Source organism: Silene latifolia, chromosome 4, assembly GCF_048544455.1.
Source record: "Silene latifolia isolate original U9 population chromosome 4, ASM4854445v1, whole genome shotgun sequence".
Classification (NCBI taxonomy): domain Eukaryota; kingdom Viridiplantae; phylum Streptophyta; class Magnoliopsida; order Caryophyllales; family Caryophyllaceae; genus Silene; species Silene latifolia.
This window is the reverse complement of record NC_133529.1, coordinates 2,576,691-2,597,656: the sequence shown is the minus strand read 5'-3', so window position 1 is coordinate 2,597,656 and position 20,966 is coordinate 2,576,691. Positions and strand designations below refer to the sequence as shown.

Sequence of the window (20,966 nt, the reverse complement as noted above, 5' to 3'; positions counted from 1 at the left end):
TTTTCGGATCGTATATGTATTTTCTTAGGATTTTTTTTAGCTTAATACCACCATGTCAACCAAACCAGCACTAATTAAAATTCGGGTTGAGTGGACCAGTGTTGACCTTTGATAAAACCGAGAGCGAACTTAATAAAAATTTACGTGATGAGGTTTCTCTCCAATAAACTGTATCTTCAAGCTCTGGTTCGGGGACCATGGAGTAAGAGGCAATACCATAGGAACATGACCAACATGTATGAGGAATCAAGAGAGATAATAGAGCCATACAACCTTCCCTACCCTGACCTCATCTCTCTTTCGTCGTCGTCTTCGTCTTCGTCTTTATCGTCGTCCGATGAAAACCGACGGCTGGAGGTTATTTCAACGGCGTTGATGGAAGCCCTAGGCCCTACCGGTCCCGGACTCCTCGCTATCACTGACGTACCAAACGCCGTCGTTTTAAGGAATACGCTTCTCCCTCTCGCACGTGATCTCGCTCTTCTCCCTTCCGACCTACGTAATCGCATTCTTATGGTCATTTCTTTTTCTCCTGCAATTTTATTAATTGTTTATGTTTAGTTCATGTAATTGTTGTTTTTACATTGAATTTTGTTGACGCATTGAATTTATCTGTTTGCGGTGTTTTGTTCGTGTTGAATTGAACTAATTGATATAATTATGTTGAATTTTGTTGCCGTGAACATTTGAAGGTTTTATAGAATTTTGATTTGGCTATCGAATTCATCTGTTTGTGGTGCTATTATGTTGAATTTGTTTGATTTGATTTGATTTGATTTGATTTGTGTAATTGAGCATTTGTAGGTTTTGAATGATTTCGATTTCGCCATGGAATTCATGTGTTCATAGTGTTTTGTGCTTTTTGAGTTGAAGTTATTGTTGTTATTTTGTTGAATTTTGTTGTTGTGATTTGTGTAATTGAGCATTGAAGGTTCATTTGATTCCGTTTGATATGTGAAATTCATGTGTTCGCGGTGTTGAGTTGAAGTAACTGTTGTTACTGCGTTGAATTATGTTGTGATTTGTGTTATTGAGCATTTGGAGGTTTCGTATGATTTTGATTTAGGTATGGAATTCTTCTATACGCGGTGTTTTATATGTGTTGAGCTGAAGTAATTGTTGTTATTGTGTTGAATTTTGTTGAGGATTTGAAAGCTTCATATGATTCTGATTATCTATTGATTTCATCGGCTCGTGGTTTTGTGTGATTCTCTCTATTCAGTTTAGCTTGTTGATTGTCGAATTTTCAAAATTAGTTAATGTTGTAATCATTTTAGTTTTTAAATATTGGGGATTTGATTCTAGTCTGATCATAGGTGTTTCATTAAAATTAAGGATTCGGTGAGGTTATTTATTAATTTAATCATAGTTTCAGTTCCTTAAAGATAAAGATGGAGCTTTGGTAGTTTGGTACTTCTGGCTCTTTATTTGGCTTAGGCACAACTGGATAATAAGTCTTGGGTATAGAGATTTGAACCATTTTAGCACGAGTTTCGATAACAAAGAGATGATTGTTTTCTTGTGTTGTGTGTAGATCTCTTATGTTCTAGAAAAAAACTCATAATTGCTGGTCTCTTTGGTAACTGTGTCTTGGTTGTCTTGTGTTATATTGATATGGTTAAGGTATGTCGTCGTTATGGGTTATTAGCTTGCAGTGATTAGTTTGTTGAATTTGTACACATTGGCTGCTAGTCGTTACATGTAAGGTTTGAATGACGTGGGGCGAAATATTACAGGCTCATGGCTTAGGGAGTGATGTTCCATTGAAAAACCTGGATAGGTGTGTGTCATCTTTTGCCACGCAATTGAAGTATGGTGATGGTCTTGTTCCGAGTAAACCAACCTCTGTCAGTTCTGGCATCCCTGTTAAAGATGATGGATTTTCGGAGAAGTTGAATCATCACTTCAAGGATTTGAGTGGTAGCTTTAGGGAGCTTGGTCTATGTATGATGGACATGGGCCTTCGTGTTGCACGGGTTTGTGACAAGGCTATTGGTGGAAGGGAAATAGAGAAAAGTTTATTAGAATCAGGAACTGCAAAGGGTCGTCTCATTCATTATCATTCGTCTCTTGACACTCATATGATTAAAGAATATGCGGCAAAACGTGGTTCTAGGAAAAGACAACCTAAATTGAAGAACGTGATTTTGCTCAACTCTAAGGATATGCAAAGCTCCAAGACGAGTGAGCTAAGTCAGCTAAAAGGTGGTGCTGGAAGGGCATGTGAGAAGGTTTCTGAACTTTGGCAACAGTGGCATTATGACTATGGTACGTTCACTGTACTTGCTAGTCCTATGTTCACTAGACCAAAACTTAGGCAGGATGAAGATGAGGAAGATGGTTCTATGAACTTCAGAGGACTGGAATGCCCATCACCCAGTGGCCATACCTACTTGCAGATTATTCATCCTAACAAAGATAACATCTGCATTGTGAAGGTCCCGCCCGAGAGTTTCATTCTTCAGGTAGGAGAGTCAGCCAATATATTGTCAAGAAATAAGCTCCAGTCAACTCTTCACTCGGTTCTGCGACCGGTTGAGCTCGAAAGCCTAAGCAGGGAAACTTTTGTTGTATTTTTGCATCCAGCATGGAACAAGGCTTTTGATCTTTCAGAGTACCCAACGGAGGAGTTAGCTTCAAATTGTCATCAGAAACAGAATTTCGGAGGCAATAAAGACGGGGTGAAGAAGCTTAAAGAAGAGATACATAAGATAATTCCACCCCTTTCTTCACGGCTAAAGGATGGGATGACCTTTGCTGAATTTTCCCGTCAAACCACCAAGCAGTATTATGGCGGTAATGGTTTTCAAGCAAACAGATAAAAGCATGTCTCTCCCTTGTTTTGATCTGGGACTTCGCCTTGTTACATGCAGTACCTCACAAACAAAAATATAATGCCGAAGGATTTACCCAGTAACATATTCTTCTTTCTGAGGCTGGGATGAAAGTTATTGTAGTGGAATATTCACTTATAAAAAAAGGTGCATCATCTAGCATCCAGAGCAATCTCTCTTGCAACTTCGGAAAGGTAATTATCCTCCTTTAGGTTAGGGATTCATTAGTTTGTCTTATTAATCGATGATGATCAATCATTTGGAGGTTGTACAACATGTACTCCGTTGTATTATACCCTCTTGATTCTTTTTCTGTACTGCTTCACTTCAATTCTGCTTACATTATGTTGTGGAAATAGCAAACCTTTCTGCATCTAACAAATTCAGCTTGCTAACTTGCTTTCGTAGTACAACTCCATGCATGGTATCTTTAACTTCAGTTTTAATGATGTAGCATCATGATCAGGAAAGGTTTAATGTCATATATAGTTATTAGTTATATACTGTTTGAAGGTGTTTTGAAGTTGCACACCATCTCATTTTTTAGCATGCATATTCCTTCCTTGTCTTCATTTTTGAGATAATTGTTTATTTTATGTATACTTAGGCTACTTAATTGCTTAATCTAATGACCACCTCAGTTTTTTTGGATCCTTTTAGTGACTCCATTGTATTTGGCAGGGCTGATGATCCTTTTATGGACTCTCCATGGTATTTGGTACGGCTGATAATATGAAATGAGATTACATTGAACCTTTACCTATCCTAGATGAATTACATTAACTATTGAGGTATGGTTTAATCTCTCATGAATTTAAAGCTTGAAGTTACTTATTTACGTTTCGTCACTGGTTTTATTTATGTTGTCATATAGTCATATGATTGTAAATTTGTTAACATTGAATCCTGAAAATTTTGGACTTTGAATATTGAGTTTTCAATCTTGGTTGGGATATGAAAATATGAACTTGAATAACTGGAACTCAATTCTTTACAGTTATTTTTCTGGTAGCTAGGTGCTATCGGCCTATCGTAGGAAAACTGTAGTTAGCAGGAAAGGCACGTAGTCAACTTGAGTAGAAAGATAGCATCTCTAAATCCCATCACCTATTTGTTCAAATCCCATCACCTTTTTTTTTTTGAGTTAGGAGCTATATGGTGTAGTAGTAAAACTGTACAGAACTGTTGTTTATCTATGCCTTCATGTTACTTCGCGTATATCTGTCTGACACTAGATACTCGGACATTTAGGTATGAGTATGGTTACCAGATTCGCTATGAATACATCCTTACCAATTCGCGATTCGCTCTTACAGAATGTGTGTTATATGTATTTTCAGTAAGCAACATGATAGAATTTGCTTTTAACAATTCGCAATGCGTAGGGTACCGAGCGAATTCGGTAACCATGGGTATGACACTCACTCACCCCATCTGAAACCAAAAACATAAAGCCTTCTTTATAGAATAGCCGAGTCAGACACTCGGATATGCACTCATGTGAGTCATGTCTAATACCTCTAACCGAGTGTGAGTAAGATAGATCCACCTAAAGTTATAACTAATCTTTCATTGAACAATTTAGAGCAACTCGATAGTGCTCTCTATTTTACAATGAGAGTGTTAGTACAGTTTACACGTCTGAATCATTTGGAAGTTAGAGTTCCACAACTTGGTATTCGCTCAAAGTCCTTGTAATTTTATCCTGAATTGCTTTTCAGAGACTAAATAACTCAAACTGTTAAAAGATGAATGTTTATTCTTGCTGTAGCATACTACAGAGTACAGGAGAAAGGTGAAAACTAAACTGGTTCTTAAATCTTATACGAGTACTATTTATTCATGCTGCCATGTATTTCGCTGCTTGTTTTTTTACTTTTCGAAGGCTAGCTGAGTGTAAATAAGGTAGCTTGCTGATGATAGAACTGGTAGATAGCTAATAATTCTCCTGCCATGCATTCAAGATCACCTAAAATCCCAAGTAATCTTACTTTGAACAATTTACAGCAACTGATAGTGTTCTATTTTACTTTGAGAATGTTAGTACAGTTTACAGGTCTGAATCATGTGGAAGTTAGACATCCACTCAAAATATCTTTTGTAATTTTACCCTGAATTGCTTTTCAGAGACACAATAATTGAAACTGTTAAAGATGAATGTTTTATTCTTGCTGTAGCCAACTACAGAAAAAAAGTGAAAGCCTATATTGGTTCTTACATCTTATGTGGATTTTTCAATGTATTCCCCCCTAAGCTGCCTTGTATTTCGCTGCTTGTTTTTTCGCCTCAAAGGTTAACTGAGAGTTTAAATAAGGTAGCATGTTGATGGAAAAACTTGTAGGTAGTACTCCCTATTTTTGACTCTGAATTTTCTCATTCATTCACTTCAATGCGTTTTTTTCCCTTTTCTATTTTTTTTTCGCATTTTGAGGTGTGCGTTCACCCATGGACGGTTCTAAAGGATGATTCATGTCAGCCGACCCCAAATCATTTTGGGATTAAGGCTCTGATGTTGTTGTTGTTGTTGTATTCACTTCAATGCGTGGTTCCTATCAAAAATACTAGCATACAATCTTCATTCTCCTATAATCTGATAATTAAAGCCGTCTTTGTTTTGCAGCTCTAATATGGTGTTAGTTTGGGAAACCGTTTAGTTGGGCATTTTAGGCATTCTAATTATGACATCTTTGATTTGCATTTTAGGCAATTTAGCTTTCTGTCTACCCCCACCCAAACTCAAGTTTTTGAACTAAAGTAAACATGAAAAGGGGCATTGTCTGAAAGATAGAAAGCTTGGGTGAGGCAGCATTTAACCATGCTACTCTAACATGACTAGAAGCATCGGACGCGACATGGCTTACGACTGGTGAGTGCTAGACACCACTATCTCCGTGAAAAGTTTCATGTTTTTAACAAGTGTTGGAGTGTCGTGTCATATTAGAAGGTCGAACACCCTACACACAAAGTGAAGTATCGAGATTCGAGAACTCCATAAGAGTGCAATCACCAATTCACCATGTTGGCATTCATTGTTCTGAGAATCCGAGAAGAAACCCTTGATGAAAATGAGAGGTGTCCTTAACTTTTACCCTAATATAGACAAAGGGAATAAAGGGTGTTTTTACCCCTTGAACAAAGTCACGAAGATAGCGATATAACTAGGGTTAATTAGATGAGTTTTCAGAAAGAGAGGTCCTTTTGTTGGGTCATGGTTGTCTATAAGTGGGGAGAGGAACAAGGAGATGAATGATGATGACGTCTTATAATTGCTAAGGCATGAAAAAGAGCAAAGAGCACGCTTTTTTCAGGCTTTTAATATTGAATTCCCAAAGTTTTTTGAGACCAAAATTTTGTTCTAATTCTTGTCTTGATCTTGAGAATGAATTGTCTTTTTTTATGTCAGTTCTAAGATGTTGCCATTACCTGAAAGAATTTAGACACCGATCAATGTTGTCACACTCTAACAGTTCTATTCTTAGCTAAGTAATGATTGAGAAAATTAGGTGGGTTTTTAACATCAATAGTTCAATTATAGAATATGGTTATTACTCCGTATATAGCGTATGAGAATCAGCTAGTCTTGCTTAAGATGGTAATATGGAAATTAGCTAGTTGTTCAAGGTGTAAGTTAAGGGTAATTTGATAATGTTATTAGGGTTTGCGTAATACATTAGAAAGAAGACGGCGAATTTGGCATAATAAATAGGTTAAGACATTGATATCTCTCCATTTCTTATTATCAGATTGGTCTTAATTCTAAAGTATAAATACTTGTGTCAAGATCATCTCTCTTTCATTCGTTTCTCCTCTTTACTACCTAATCAATGGTCGGAATTTAGTTTTAAACAGATTTACTCCCTTTTCAATTTTCTAGTTTATTTTGAACCGTTGATTCGATAATAAGAAATTGAGAGAATCCTACTTCACATATTACCGAGTATCATTATATGCTGTAGTTGAATTTCAACATGTTCAATTGTTTACTATTGTGGAAATCATTATATGCTGTACTTGATTTTCAACATGTTTAAATCTCTATTATTGTGATTAATTAAAATATAGATTGAAGAATAGAATGTCATACTGAGCGTGCTTCTGAGGTTGACTCCCGGCCTCTTCACAATTCACCAATCCCAATAATTCTATTCTCATCTAAGTGGATCTCGGCCTAAAAGTGGTCTGAATGTCGACTTATTATTTAAGTGATTGAAAAATCGCGTCTTCATTTAGTTTTGTGTATTAGGGAATGTTTAATTTAATAGATTACATGTTTTATTTGGGAGTGGTCGACAAAAATGAAATAAAATTCTTTGTACGAGTACACTTTTTGCTGCAAATACATCCTCATTATGGAAGGCCTATTTTGAGAGCTTCATCAGTATTCAGTACTACTACTATAGAAGACAAGTCTTGCTTGTGATGCTCACAAGCTTATGACCAGCTTGTAACTATCACAGAGTTGTGACGTCTTATAACCCCATTTCCTTTCTAACATTATTTAAATTGATTGAGTGCAGTCAGCCAGTCACAACTTGTGAAGTCGCGATTTCAACTATTGCTTTTGACATACACAGTAAATATGAAGGCTGTGAGATGGAGGTGGGGAAAATATGATTGAAACGGAAATGTTGCAATTTCACTATGTCAAGTAAGGAAAATATTACAATTCCACAAAATAGGAGACGGTACATGATAACTACTTACGGAGTGTTTAAGTTTCTTTGGCATTAAAAATTAAGAAAGATAAAAGTCACTTCTTGCATGATAACTACTTACGGAGTATGAATTTTAGCCTTTCTAAATGTTGATAGTGACCCTTTGTACTGGTAGTATTTTTTGAGTTTCACATTCTCACATATGTTACATAGCTTTAAGATATTGGAGTGTGTAAAATTCATTTGAAATGGAAGTTTTGATACTTGATTTTTTTTTGGTTACCCAAGGGAACACCCGGATACCTGCAAACCGGGGGACCAGGTAAGTCATCAAGGTTGCCCTTGATGGCAGGCTAGGTAGCACGGACACTCCTCCTAACTAGCCATCCCGTGTCCGACACCGTGTCCGACACCCGGACACCCGACACTCGTTGGACACATGCCTAAATATGTTATAGTTTAGACGAGGAATAAATTGTCAAAAGAGATTGATTAGAAGATTGGTTTGGGTGGGAAATGAGAAATAGTTATAGTTAAAGGTCAAATTTTACCTTCAATTACCTAAATTTAGTATCAAATACATACAAAAATAAAGGCATACGTTATTTATAACCATAAAATATGTTTTTTTATTAAATTTAAATAGCGTGTCCCGTGTCCTAAATTTCATGGGATGCCGTATCACGTGTCCGTGTCGTGTCCGTGTCCGTGTCTGTGTCCGTTTTGGTGCAACCTAGATGGCAGGTGAATACCGCAGCACTCCCGTGTAGGGAGTCAAACCCGGGACCTCTCAATTCGTTGCCATTTTGCAACGCTTTGAGGCACTCCCGCGCTCCAGTACACTCAAGCCACTTTGGTAGTTACTTTGGTCATTTTCCTTAGTTCATTACTAGTCATTGTAATATTGACACATTCTTTTTAGTAGGCTATTTTATACTCCGACCATTATCGTCATTTAACAACTTTTTTTTTTTTTTTTTGACAGCAACAACTTTTAGTAACCCTTTCACTCTGAATTATGCTATGCTTCCACGATAACTTTATCTTGTTAAGTATATAGCGCTCCTCATCCAATAATTTATTTACCTTTTATTTGTTATGAGAGTCATTTTAATCAAATATAAATAAACAGCTGGGACGAAGGGAGTATCTTACGTGATAAATTCTCGGTTGGTTCAACTCGAGGTTGATGATTGGTTAGAATCCTTTATAAGTATCAAAGTTCCCAACTTATTGAGTATAATTGTGATCCATTCAAAAGCAAGTTTGTAACAGAATTCCGTAGTACTGCTAATGCATGCAAAATCATCTCTCTATGTTTTGCGGAATATTGTTTGTTGAAAAGGACTAGACTAAAATAATGAGAATTCAAAGATAACAGGGACTTACCGTGGTTAGTAGATGTACTTGGGGAACATATAGTTTTGTCAAGACTTGTAATATGAAAGAAGAGGACCACCGCCGGACATTCTCATTTCTTAGGTATCTCCTGTGATCATGGCATGCGTCTTTGACTGTTCCCCGAATCAAGTGTGACCAACCTCAGTACCTGACCAAAGGGCTGATTAAGTACGTGAAGGCCTTTGTTTGTTAGACGGTTTTACGATAATTTTGTGTTCGATTATTTAATCATTGGAAGTGATAAATGTGCTAAAACTTCTAAAATGAACGCTGATGTTATAACATACTACAATCATACACTATGTTACTTAGATTCAATTCGAAGGGTCGGACACAGGTGTGTAGCCAAGTGTCGGATTCGGCTATTTATAAAAATTGTCAAGTTTTTGGTTCTAAAATAAAGTGTCGGAATGTCATATCAATATCCAAGTGTCGGACACGGATACGCGAGGTCAAATGAAGTGCGGAAGTAACATAGATCATACTTATCGGGGATTAGAAAAGTGTTATTATTACTTTATTATTAGTCTATTACTACTATGAAAATGGGTATGAAATACAAGTTAGCGGACTACCAAAATCAAGTATAGGGCAAGAGAAAGGTACACTTGCCTTAAATTATCGTAAGACTTTTTTAATATAAAAATTAGTGAGAACTTATAGAGAAGTGACCAAAACTCAAGGCCCTGCATCTATGATTTTTTGTGCTTTTATGTCATCGTTGAAAGTCTTTGGTTTAGCACAAATTCTCGTTATAGACGGACACTATCCATCTATACGTATAGACGGATACCATTTTCCCTCACAAAATATCCATTTACCATAAAGTAGGAAGTACATGGGGGTGCCCCACCTTGTCCCCCCTACCCATTTTATTAGAGGTTTTTACCCGTCTGTTCGCCCCACCCGTCTATACCAAGACCTGTTGTTGGTTTAGACCTACTCCGTAGTAGTTAATCGAGTTTGTTTCACATTATATTATTAACATGAGACCATTTTACAAAAGACTTTAGTCAACGATACAATAGCCTTCATTGCATTGTTTTTCTCGCCTTTTAAATATCTGAGGAAATTTTTTCAAAAATTGGTAAAAATAATGAAATAGAGGAATTATTATTAGATATATATACCTAAGATGTTTCTGCTACAAATCTGAGTTTTGAAATCAGGTAGTACTTGTATTTGAATAATCACTGTTGATGACAATAAGTGCATAGTAGTAACCAATAACTAGATTAAGACTAAAACTTGGGAGAGACGGTCTCTCATTAAGTTATTGAGAGACCAATCTTTCGTACCCTTTTATTTGTATTTCGTACCTCTTTTATTGTTGATCGTGACATAGTAATTTTGTACCTATTTACATAATAAATGTACCCATTTTATCATTAATCATGCTTTGTACCTATTTTATTAACTTTAGTAACATTTTTTCTTAAAATTGTACAATGGTCTCTCAATAAAGCTTATTAAGAGACCGTCTCTCAGGAGACCTACTCCTAGATCAATCATATAGCTACAAATCTACACTCACTCAATCATAAAAGCTCAACTTCTTATCTTTAGTAAAACTTTGAAGGTAAAAGTAAAGACTAGTAAGGCCAAGGTAGTCCCTTAAACCTTTAGACCTTAAAGGTGAAGGAAAAAAATGTAAATGAAAAAAATTTCATTTATTTGCATATAAGTCCGTTCTACATAAATATTGTATAAAGTGGGTCCCATTATATCAACATCATGACCCATTAATTAAAGTAAAAAATTAGTTACACAAAAACCCGTTTTACATAACTTTTCGTGTGAAGTAGGCTTACGCGGTAAAAAAAAAAAAAGTTACAAAAAAAAGTATCACTGTGTTAGTTAAAGTCATGAACCCTAAATATGCGGATTATTATCTGTTCAGGTCGTTTTCGATTTCGTATTAAAAAGAACGGGCTATTTTCGGGCGAATTTTAGTCAATTTTCGGATCAGTTATCTGTTGAGAGGTCTTGTAGTAACCACTAACTAGATCAATCATATAACTACAAATCTACACTCACTCAATCATAAAAGCTTAACTTGTTACCTTTAGTAAAATAAAACTTTGAAGGTAAAAGTAAAGACTAGTAAGTGAGGGTAGTCCCTAGAAAGGTTAGACCTTAAGGGTGAAGGAAAAAATGTCCTTACAAAAATGTTCAAAATTACAAAAAAAGAGCATCTCTGTGTTAGTTAAAGTCATGGAGTATAAAAGGCAAAACAAGTAGTCATACTGTCATAGCACTTTAGACAAGTTTTTTCACAAAGGAATACAAAAAACAAAACCACCCAAAAAACAAAAATGGAAGAAACCAATCAAATGTTAATTAATGGAGAACAAAACTACTCTTCCTATAACAGTAAGCTTCCAGAGAGTCCAAGATTACCAATGGAGTTTCTTTCAAGATCATGGAGTTTATCTGCTTTACACCTTTCTAAAGCTCTTTCTCATTCTCTTCCTTCTATAATGTCAAAAAATATTGTTTCTTCTTGTGCAACTCCTCCTATTCTTGAAGAAGAACATCAACCTCTCTTTCTTAATGGAGAGACTGATGATCATAAACGATTCGTTTCGGGGAATTCTTTCTCTTTTGCTTCATCTACCACTTCTCAGCTTGTTCTTGAACGTATTATGTCTCAATCCGTAAGTGTATTACTCAAAATTTTACATTTTTTGTGTGATTAATGTTTGTTTGCGGGAGCCATTGAGGCATTGGGGTAATGTTATTGTACTCAGACTCGATATGAAGTGTCCAAATGTTATGTCTTCTTGAGTTAATACTTTTGTTTGATTTCTTTTTTTCATGGTATGAAGTTTGTTTGTTGATTTAGTTATGTTACTCAGACTCGGTTGGCTCCAAGAGTCGCATACAGCCTTCTCTGTGACGTCCGGTTATTAGCTCAATATGAAGTGTCGAAATGTTATGTCTTCTTGAGTTAATACTTTAGTCATGATACATAAACCCGACTCCAAGGGTCGAACATGACTATTTTATAAAAGGATAAAAGTTCGAGTTTTTGTCAAAAAACTAAGTTGTTTTAGTTGAATTGGGTTATGGTAATGAATTATGGTATTTTTTTCTTTGGGGATAAATTGCAGGAAGTATCACCAATGACATCAGGGAGACCATCATGTAGTGAACCACCAAATGGGTTATTATTAGGAGGCCAAAGCTTTTCAGCATCTTCTATTACTGCTGAAATGTTTGACAGTCCTACTGATCCTCTTTCTCCTCCTGTGGAATTTGATAAGGTCTTCTTTAATCTCCTTTTCTTTTTTCTCTGTTTTACTTTCTCTGTTTTAGCAAATTTATGAGTTTTCCATATAAAGAAATAACACATTACATAGTGTTATTTATCTCTGTTTCGGTTATGGTATCAGTTGTCACGGCCTAATCTTGCTAAATACGGTCAATATCACCTTAAAAACATGGTATAATGTGTTCGTAGTAAACTCCAAAACCTTTATAACTCGATCACATATAGGTGTGGGTGTCATCGTCCTCATTTAAACTATTACTACAAATATGCTTAACAAAATTAGTATGACAACTAGCAAAAACCCCTTATTTATTTGTCCATAATACAAAGTAAGAGCCTTGATTTAGAAACTTCAATTATACTCCCTATTTAGTAGTCATCTATCTTTAGTCCAAGTAAGATTGGTTACATTTCATTAAATGAGAAAATCTTAAATCGGTTCAAAGGAGATTTTTGCATCTACTTCCATTGTCACTTCATTTACACCTTAGATTTATGATATGGATAATTGGATATGCAGAGTAATAGAAATGGTTTTAAATACTTCCTCCATTCAACTCCAAACTACCATATTGGTTTTTGCATACTATTCACAAATGAATCTTCAATTGCAATTTTCTCTCAATATATAAGTGAAAATATATTCTTGTGGGATCTTATTTGATTCGTCTTTTACGAAAGACATTAAAAATATGTAACTTTTATAATTTTTGCATATACGTAGCTAATGATATTTACCGCGCAAAACATGCGTTGGCAAACGTGAAAAGTGTACTATGGTAGTTTGGAGTTGAATGGAGGAAGTATTTACTCCAATTTTGATCTTGAAATCAATTGTGCATTCTAATCTTATTTATTGTCCAATAAATGTGGCCAATATCGACTAAAAATGAAGCGTCAATAATCTTTAAAACTTTTAAACCTGCCATTGTGAATCATGAGTCATGACAACCCGGATTTAATATTGTACGAAGTAACATTCTTTTTAAGCTTTTCCGATGGGTCCATTTGTATCTTTTATTCCTTCCAAAGTTTCAATTTTATATTTCCCTCCAAAAAAACTTTCTAATTAACTTTTATTTTACTTTTAAAATTTCTTCTTGATAATCTCTGATAATGTAAGTATCCGGGCCAGAGTATGGGCCTTCTAATTGGCCTGGATAAAATCAGTTTTCTCAGATTATGAACCCCAAGAGAGGTTCACAAGTGCATGACCTTGTGAAACCTTGTCTACATAGTTTCTGTGGTTTTTGTACACTTTGCAATTACCCATGCAATTTACTTACAATGTTACATAAGTGGACATAAGTTGTAGGACCCTTTTAATTGTGTATTTATTAGAAATCAACCATGCTTTTATAATGTGTGAATAGGATATGGATAAAATGTGAAATGAAAGTAAAGTAACCTATAATAGTGTTTTTTTTTTTCGATTTTCGATCATTGCTTAAAAGAGTTTTCACTTATGGCGGAAAATGAGGTCGGGGTAATTCAGTTCGGTTCATGTATTGAGATTGAGATACGGAGTAACATTTTTGGATAAGCTTCGTCTTAAGGTGAAACGGGCAAATATGTTCCCATTTGTGTATATAGGACAAACCTTTTGTTAGTTTTAGCCATCTTTCTTTTGTCTCGTCTACCATCCTGAATTCCTGACCGTTTAAGTTTGAGAGAGATGGTCATCTTAAGAAAACAAATTTCCCATTCAAATGTTGATTTTGAAAGGGGAAAAGAAAGGGGACAAAGAAAGGAAGCTGAAAGTAGAGATAAACTTGAACTACACTTTTCCCCTTGCTTAGCTCATTATTTGCATTGTAAAGAAATTCCTTTATTGACTGTTCATATGTTTTCTTTTCACCTTGAAAATTTATTTATTACAGTAAGATGACAATTTCTCTAAAAAGTAGGGTAAGACTCTATTTTGATGAAATTAGGCTTGTTTTCTTCCTAAGAACAGACTTTGTTTCCCTGCTCAAGTTAGCTCCTATTACTAGCTAACAAACTAAGCCTATTTTCACAATTCCCAGTGTTTTTTACTTTTTTACCTCACTATCTAAGCTTTCACTCTTCCCTAGTTTGCTGCAATTCTGCACTACTTACATTGGGTGACTCTTATATGTTGACTTGTGGACTTGTAGAAGGTTCCCATTTACTGTTTCTTTTACAGATGGGTAAATATGACAATCAATCTACTTAACTATCAGTTATTAGGGAGTACCATTGTAACTGTATATGAGTATTTCCACAGAAAGAATACGGTTTCTTCATGAGGTCGACTATTAGGTTCTCGTATTTTAGCTTAAATGAAATGTCAAAGAGTCGTATTGGTATGCAATTGGTGGACATGAGGTAATATGAACATTCCGAAATCATTGGTTGCCTGTTTGGTTGAGCTTCATTGAACTTAATTTACATCTATAAATAACCTCATTTGTAAATTGTTTGATTAAAAAGGAGCTTATACTCCGTATTTGGGTAGAAAGTGTCAGAGTGATGGATACGGTTATTTTCCACAACGTTTTCAATTTTTGGTCTACAATAAAGTATTATGTCGGGTAGAGTGTAGACAGTTCAAGTGATCTGCAACCAAAGTGAAGTGTCGGAGTAACATAAACTAGAAGAGACTCCGAGATATGGAATAAAGGCTGTCTCACCTTTGGTGTTTTTTTTAGCCTTCATTCATTGTAACTTGTGTACTTATGACTTATGAGTTCTAGTGTTCACTGTTCTAGGCCATAAGTGTGAAATAAATGTGTGAAACAATACATTGGTCAAGTCTTGGAAAAAAGAACAAGCATAAAATATACTTTAGTGATGATAAAGGCATCATTTCATACTTTTTAGCCATTTTACTCATCATCTATTACTTGAGTGCTTTTGGCAGTAAGTTTTATTTTATAAAGACTAAAAGAGCTTAATTGAAGTTAGCAAAAGGGTTAAAAGTAGTCGTGATTGGGAACAAATGTGCCGTTTTTAAGCTTTTGTAAACAATTTAAAGGTAATGTAGACATGTGACTAGCATAACTATTACACCCTAAAAGAACTAAAGAAAAGAAGGAAAATAAAAGAAGTTTGTCACTTTTGGACTTTAGGTTGAGGATGCTGTCTTTTGTGCCTATTGCATATAGTATTATGACTTTTGGAAATCATGACTTCGTTTTGATTTTGTTTAGTTTAACATTCTGCCAATTATTGATGTCGTGTCGTACTAATCACGACGACAACAACAAAGACATAGTTTGAGAATGGAAAAAATTTGGGGTGGAATGTTATTCGGTTATTCCAAAAAAATGACACTAGCATGGAGTATTTGATGGGAAAGATTTTTTATAAACTTGGTTCCGAAAATTGTACAGGATAAGATGACTAATTCGTTAGGTCAAAAAATAGTATGAGACGGTTTTACATGTGAGACCAACCCATTTAACATTAAAAGCTGTTGAGAAACGCACAAAGATTTGTTTTGGCTTCACATATGAGAGCGTTTTTATACAGAACTCGTTATTCGTTAACAAGAATACAACTGGAGGAAAATTCAAGTGTAGAAATTAATGTTTAAATTTAATAATTTGGTTTTAGAGGTAAATAGACTTGTAGCTTTACTGATATTGGCACTGTTTGTAGTATGTTAGTTCCAGCCATACGCCGCAGCCTCAGCTACCACCAATCAGGGTGGCGCCCAGGAGTGGAGGAACAACACCATGTGCTGGTGCTGCTGTCGGGAGCAAGACGGTAGGGAGGTGGCTTAAGGACCGAAGAGAGAAAAAGAAAGAGGAGTTAAGAGTCCACAATGCTCAGCTCCATGCTGCAGTCTCTGTAGCTGCAGTGGCCGCAGCTATTGCTGCAACAGCTGCTGCCACTGCTGCAGTGTCTGGATCATCTGGGAAGGATGATCACGCGGAGCAGACTGATACTGCCATGGCTGCTGCCGCTACTTTGGTGGCTGCACGATGTGTGGAGGCGGCTGAAGCAATGGGTGCTGAAAGGGAACAATTGGTTTCTGTTATTAGTTCTGCTGTTAATGTTCAGTCTCATGGTGATATCATGACACTCACTGCTGCTGCTGCCACAGGTTTGAATGCTTTCAACCCTACTAAACTTGGCGAAAATATCTCAACGCAATGAGCGTACACGAGACCAGAGTGGCCTGAAACTGAAACTTAACAACCTGTCAGCGCGTCTTGCTTCAGACGGCTGTTCAACATGTTGTCATTTTGCAATAAAATAATATTTTCTGATAACATGTTACCATTATTTTTCACATCATTTTCAGGGTAAAAAGTGACATCTCTAGTTATAACATTTTGTGGATTAAATGGTTACATTTTCTTAAAAAATGGCAACATTATATCCGTCTTATTTCAGACGGGAAAACAGCCCGTCTGAAATAAGAATTTGCGATATGACTCACACCTTAGGTACCAATTGACAAATTCCTTCAACACGACATGAATGGTCCGACTCAAATCTAATGACCGAACTCATAATCTGTTTTCACTGCTCTACTGATAGCAAATACATATTTCGTAAAATTAGTTTGTCAAGCATTCTTCTTAATGCAGCATTGAGAGGAGCAGCAACACTAAAGGCAAGAACGATGAAGGAAGTATGTAATATTGCGGCAGTTTTGCCTCTGGAGAAAGGTATAGGCATCAAAAGCGAGCATACCCACAGTCAAAACAGTAGCAGTAACAGTGAAGCTAATTCTCAAGGTGAAAACTTTATTGGTTTATGTAATGAAGAGCTTCTTTCAAGGGGATCTGAGCTTCTTAAACGCACTCGAACAGGTACATACGACTTACTTCAGTGAAAGAATCGAAGTAACATACTTGTACCTAGAACAATATATTATCATCGCATTGGTCACTGATTTCATTGATTATTTTGCTGTCACAGGTGATCTTCACTGGAAAATCGTCTCAGTTTATATTGATAAAACAGGCCAGGTTTGAACTCGATTCATGTTCATTCAGTAGCACCTTAGTCCACCTGATACTATCACCCTGAATCTAACCATAGCTCCTTTGTTCTATCAGGTCATCCTCAAAATGAAGAGTAAACATGTTGTCGGCACAATAACCAAGAAGAAAAAAAGTATGTCTTCCATTGAATATAATCCATATTTCTGCTTTATTACTAGAGCTGTTCATGGGTCGTCCCGTTCATTGAACCCGGTCCATCCCGCCTGCAAAATAAGCGGTACAGATAAGGCATTTTAAGAAAAATACAATGGCCCAACCCATTAACCCGTCCAAAACCCGCTAACCCGCTTGTCCGCGGGCCGAAAATTTAACATGAGCCCGCCCCATGTCCGGCCCAAGCCCACATTTAATTCCGTCGTTGGAAATTAGCTCCTTTGTTCTATCAGTCGTAAGATACCGACATTTCTTGAAGATATCTTGAATATCAGGCAAATTTTGTGTTCCCTTGTATGCTAAGTTTTTGTGTAAATGGTAACAGAGGTACTCGCAGAAGTATGCAAGGACATGCCAGTCTGGTTGGAAAGGCGAGTCACTGAGACCAGAGGAGAGGAAAGGCGCTACTTTGGACTGAAGACCATCTCGAACAGAATAATAGAGTTTGAGTGCAAGAATCAACGAGAATACGACATGTGGACTCAAGGCGTATCCAGGCTCCTTGCGATGGTCAATGACAAGAAAAACAGTACTCCGCGGAGTGATTCATACTGGAATTAGAGAGACGATCCGCGGTTATGGCTATGGTAGGTATAGAGTAAACAGATAATTAGATGAAGTATTTGTATATGTTGTCCTGGTAAGGAGACATTCTGTAATCATGTTTGTGAAACCATGCGTGCACTTCAACAATCCATGTACCTTGCAAGTCCAACACGATGCGACATATTTTCGGCCAAAATTGACAGTAGTCAATTGTCAATTTGAAGTCGAGTTCGAGTAACATGGTATGCTGGTAACTCAAGCAGCAATTTGGAGCCGAGCCCTAGTACTAGCTACTGAGAGTCTGCTCCTCATGTCCTCATTGATGTAATGTCAATCATGAGTCGACAACTATAATACTTCCTCGTCCCAATGAATTGTCTACGTTTTTCTATTCTATTCGAGCCTTTCATAACTTCAGTGTCTCACTTTCATAACCGGTATGCCATAAACCACCATTTCGTCGAACCTCGGATAAACGTGAAAAATGTATTAATACTCGTTATCCGAGGCTGAAATCGAATAGGTTAATTCCTGAAATGCCCTCAGACGCGTGATTAAAAAACCGGGAGAAAAAGAAACAGGTCCAGTACGACCTCCCGAACGACTTAAATTGAAGTGTAATACACGGTTTTCGGGATTCCATGGTACCGGAACAAAACTCTCCGGAAATCGAGCTGAAAGTTCCTCGGGTCAGATAAAGTGGCCACGCAAAATTTGAGTAGCAACGGAAGACGTTTGGGGTTGTCGGTATGCCATAAACCAGCATTCGTCGAACCTCGGATAATCGTGAAAAATGTATTAACACTCGTTATCCTAGGCTGAAATCGAATAGATTAACTTCTGAAATGACCTCGGACGCGTGATAAAAAAACTGGGAGAAAAAGAAATAGGGTCCGGTACGACCTCCCAAACGGCTCAAGTTGAAGTGTAATACACGGTTTTTCGTGATTTCAGGGTATCGGAACAAAATTCTCCGGAATATGTGCAGAAAGTTCCTATGTTCAGATAAAGCGGCCACTCAAAATTTGAGTAGCAACGGAAGACATTTGGGGGTGCTCGTATGCCATAAACCAGCATTCGTCGAACCTCGGATAATCGTGAAAAATGTATTAATACTCATTATCCGAGGCTGAAAATGAATAGGTTAACTCCTGAAATGACCTCAGACGCGTGATAAAAAAACCGGGAGAAAAAGAAACAGGGTCCGGTACGACCTCCCGAACGGCTCAAATTGAAGTGTATAATACACGGTTTTTCGGGATTCCAGGGCACCAGAACAAAATTCTCCGGAAATCGCGCAGAAAGTTCCTCGAGTCAGATAAAGCGGCCACGCAAAATTTGAGTAGCAACGGAAGACATTTGGGGGTGCCGGTATGCCATTAACCAGCATTCGTCGAAACTCGGCTAATCGCGAAAAATGTATTAATACTCGTTATCTGAGGCTGGAAATGAATAGGTTAACTCCTGAAATGACCTCGGGCGCGTGACAAAAAAATCGGGAAAAAAAGAAACAAAGTCCGGTACGACCTCCCGAACGGCTCAAATTGAAGTGTATAATACACGGTTTTTCGGGATTCCAGGGTACCGGAACAAAATTCTCCGGAAATCGCGCAGAAAAAACGGTCACGCAAAATTTTAGTAGCAACGGAAGACATTTGGGGGTGCCGGTATGCCATTAACCAGCATTCGTCGAAACTCGGATAATCGCGAAAAATGTATTAATACTCGTTATCGGAGACTGAATATGAATAGGTTAACTACTGATATGACCTCGGACGCGTGACCAAAAAACTGGGAGAAAAAGAAACAGGGTCGGGTACGACCTCCAGAACGGCTCAAATTGAAGTGTATAATACACGGTTTTTCGGGATTCCAGGTTACCGGAACAAAATTCTCCGCAAATCGCGCAAAAAGTTCCTCGGGTCAGATAAAGCGGCCACACAAAATTTGAGTAGGAACGGAAGACATTTGGGGGTGCCGGTATGCCATTAACCAGCATTCGTCGAAACTCGGATAATCGCGAAAAATGTATTAATACTCGTTACCTGAGGCTGAAATCGAATAGGTTAACTCCTGAAATGAGCTTGGACGCGTGAAAAAAAACAGGGAGAAAAAGAAACAGGGTTGGGTACGACCTCCCGAACGGCTCAAATTGAAGTGTATAATACACGGTTTTTCGGGATTCCAAGGCACCGGAATAAAATTCTCCGGAAATCGCGCAGAAAGTTCCTCGGGTCAGATAATGCGGCCACGCAAAATTCGAGTAGCAACAGAAGACATTTGGGGGTGCCGTTATGCCATTAACCAGCATTCGACGTTTCTCGGATAATCATTAAAAATGTATTAATACTCGTTATCCGAGGCTGAAATCGAATAGGTTAACTCCTCAAATGACCTCGGGCACGTGATAAAAAAACTGGGATAAAAAGAAACAGGGTCGGGTACGACCTCCCGAACGGCTCAAATTGAAGTGTATAATACCCGGTTTTTCGGGATTGCAGAGCAACGGAACAAAATTCTCCGGAAATCCCGCAGAAAGTTCCTCGGGTCAGATAAAGTGGCCACGCAAAATTTGACTAGCAACGGAAGACATTTGGGGGTGCCGGTATGCCATTAACCAGCATTCGTCGAAACTCGGATAATCGCGAAAAATGTACTAATACTCGTTATCTTAGGCTGAAAATGAATAGGTTAACTCGTGAAATGACCTCGGACGCGTGATAAAGAAACCGTGAGAAAAAGAAATAGGGTCTGGTACGACCTCCCGAACGGCTCAAACTAAAGTGTAATACACGGTTTTTCGGGATTCCAGGATACCGGGACAAAATTCTCCGGAAATTGCGCAGAAAGTCCCTCGGGTCAGATAAAGCGGTCACGCATAATTTGAGTAGCAACGGAAGAGATTTGGGGGTGCCGTTATGCCATAAACCAGCATTCGTCGAACCTCGGATAATCGTGAAAAATGTATTAATACTCGTTATCCGAGGCTGAAATCGAATAGGTTAACTCCTGAAATGACCTCGGATGCGTGACAAAAAAACTGGGAGAAAAAGAAACAGGGTCGGGTACGACCTCCCGAACGGCTCAAATTGAAGTGTATAATACACGGTTTTTCGGGATT

General features: G+C 37.3%; 2 protein-coding genes across 2 annotated transcripts; both read left to right on the top strand.

Annotated features, from left to right (window-relative positions):
* Positions 1-151: 151 nt before the first annotated feature.
* On the top strand, positions 152-3,761 carry LOC141652542 (uncharacterized). The gene is made up of 3 exons (XM_074460061.1): positions 152-516; positions 1,737-3,028; positions 3,516-3,761. The coding sequence occupies exons 1-2, from the start codon at positions 226-228 to the stop codon at positions 2,820-2,822; spliced, it is 1,377 nt and encodes a 458-aa protein (XP_074316162.1). The 5' UTR covers positions 152-225; the 3' UTR covers positions 2,823-3,028; positions 3,516-3,761.
* Positions 3,762-11,141: 7,380 nt separating this feature from the next.
* On the top strand, positions 11,142-18,117 carry LOC141652541 (VAN3-binding protein-like). Its single transcript, XM_074460060.1, has 6 exons — positions 11,142-12,156; positions 15,789-16,236; positions 16,727-16,951; positions 17,061-17,110; positions 17,201-17,258; positions 17,625-18,117. Exons 1-6 carry the CDS (start codon positions 11,959-11,961, stop codon positions 17,858-17,860), a joined length of 1,215 nt encoding a protein of 404 aa, XP_074316161.1. The 5' UTR covers positions 11,142-11,958; the 3' UTR covers positions 17,861-18,117.
* The last annotated feature ends 2,849 nt before the right edge of the window (positions 18,118-20,966 follow it).

Coding starts and splice junctions, on each gene's coding strand:
- LOC141652542 (XM_074460061.1), top strand. CDS start 226: ATGACCAACATGTATGAGGAATCAAGAGAGATAATAGAGCCATACAAC. Junction 517..1,736: donor TACGTAATCGCATTCTTATG/GTCATTTCTTTT, acceptor GAAATATTACAG/GCTCATGGCTTAGGGAGTGA.
- LOC141652541 (XM_074460060.1), top strand. CDS start 11,959: ATGGTAATGAATTATGGTATTTTTTTCTTTGGGGATAAATTGCAGGAA. Junction 16,237..16,726: donor CACTGCTGCTGCTGCCACAG/GTTTGAATGCTT, acceptor TTCTTAATGCAG/CATTGAGAGGAGCAGCAACA. Junction 16,952..17,060: donor TCTTAAACGCACTCGAACAG/GTACATACGACT, acceptor TTGCTGTCACAG/GTGATCTTCACTGGAAAATC.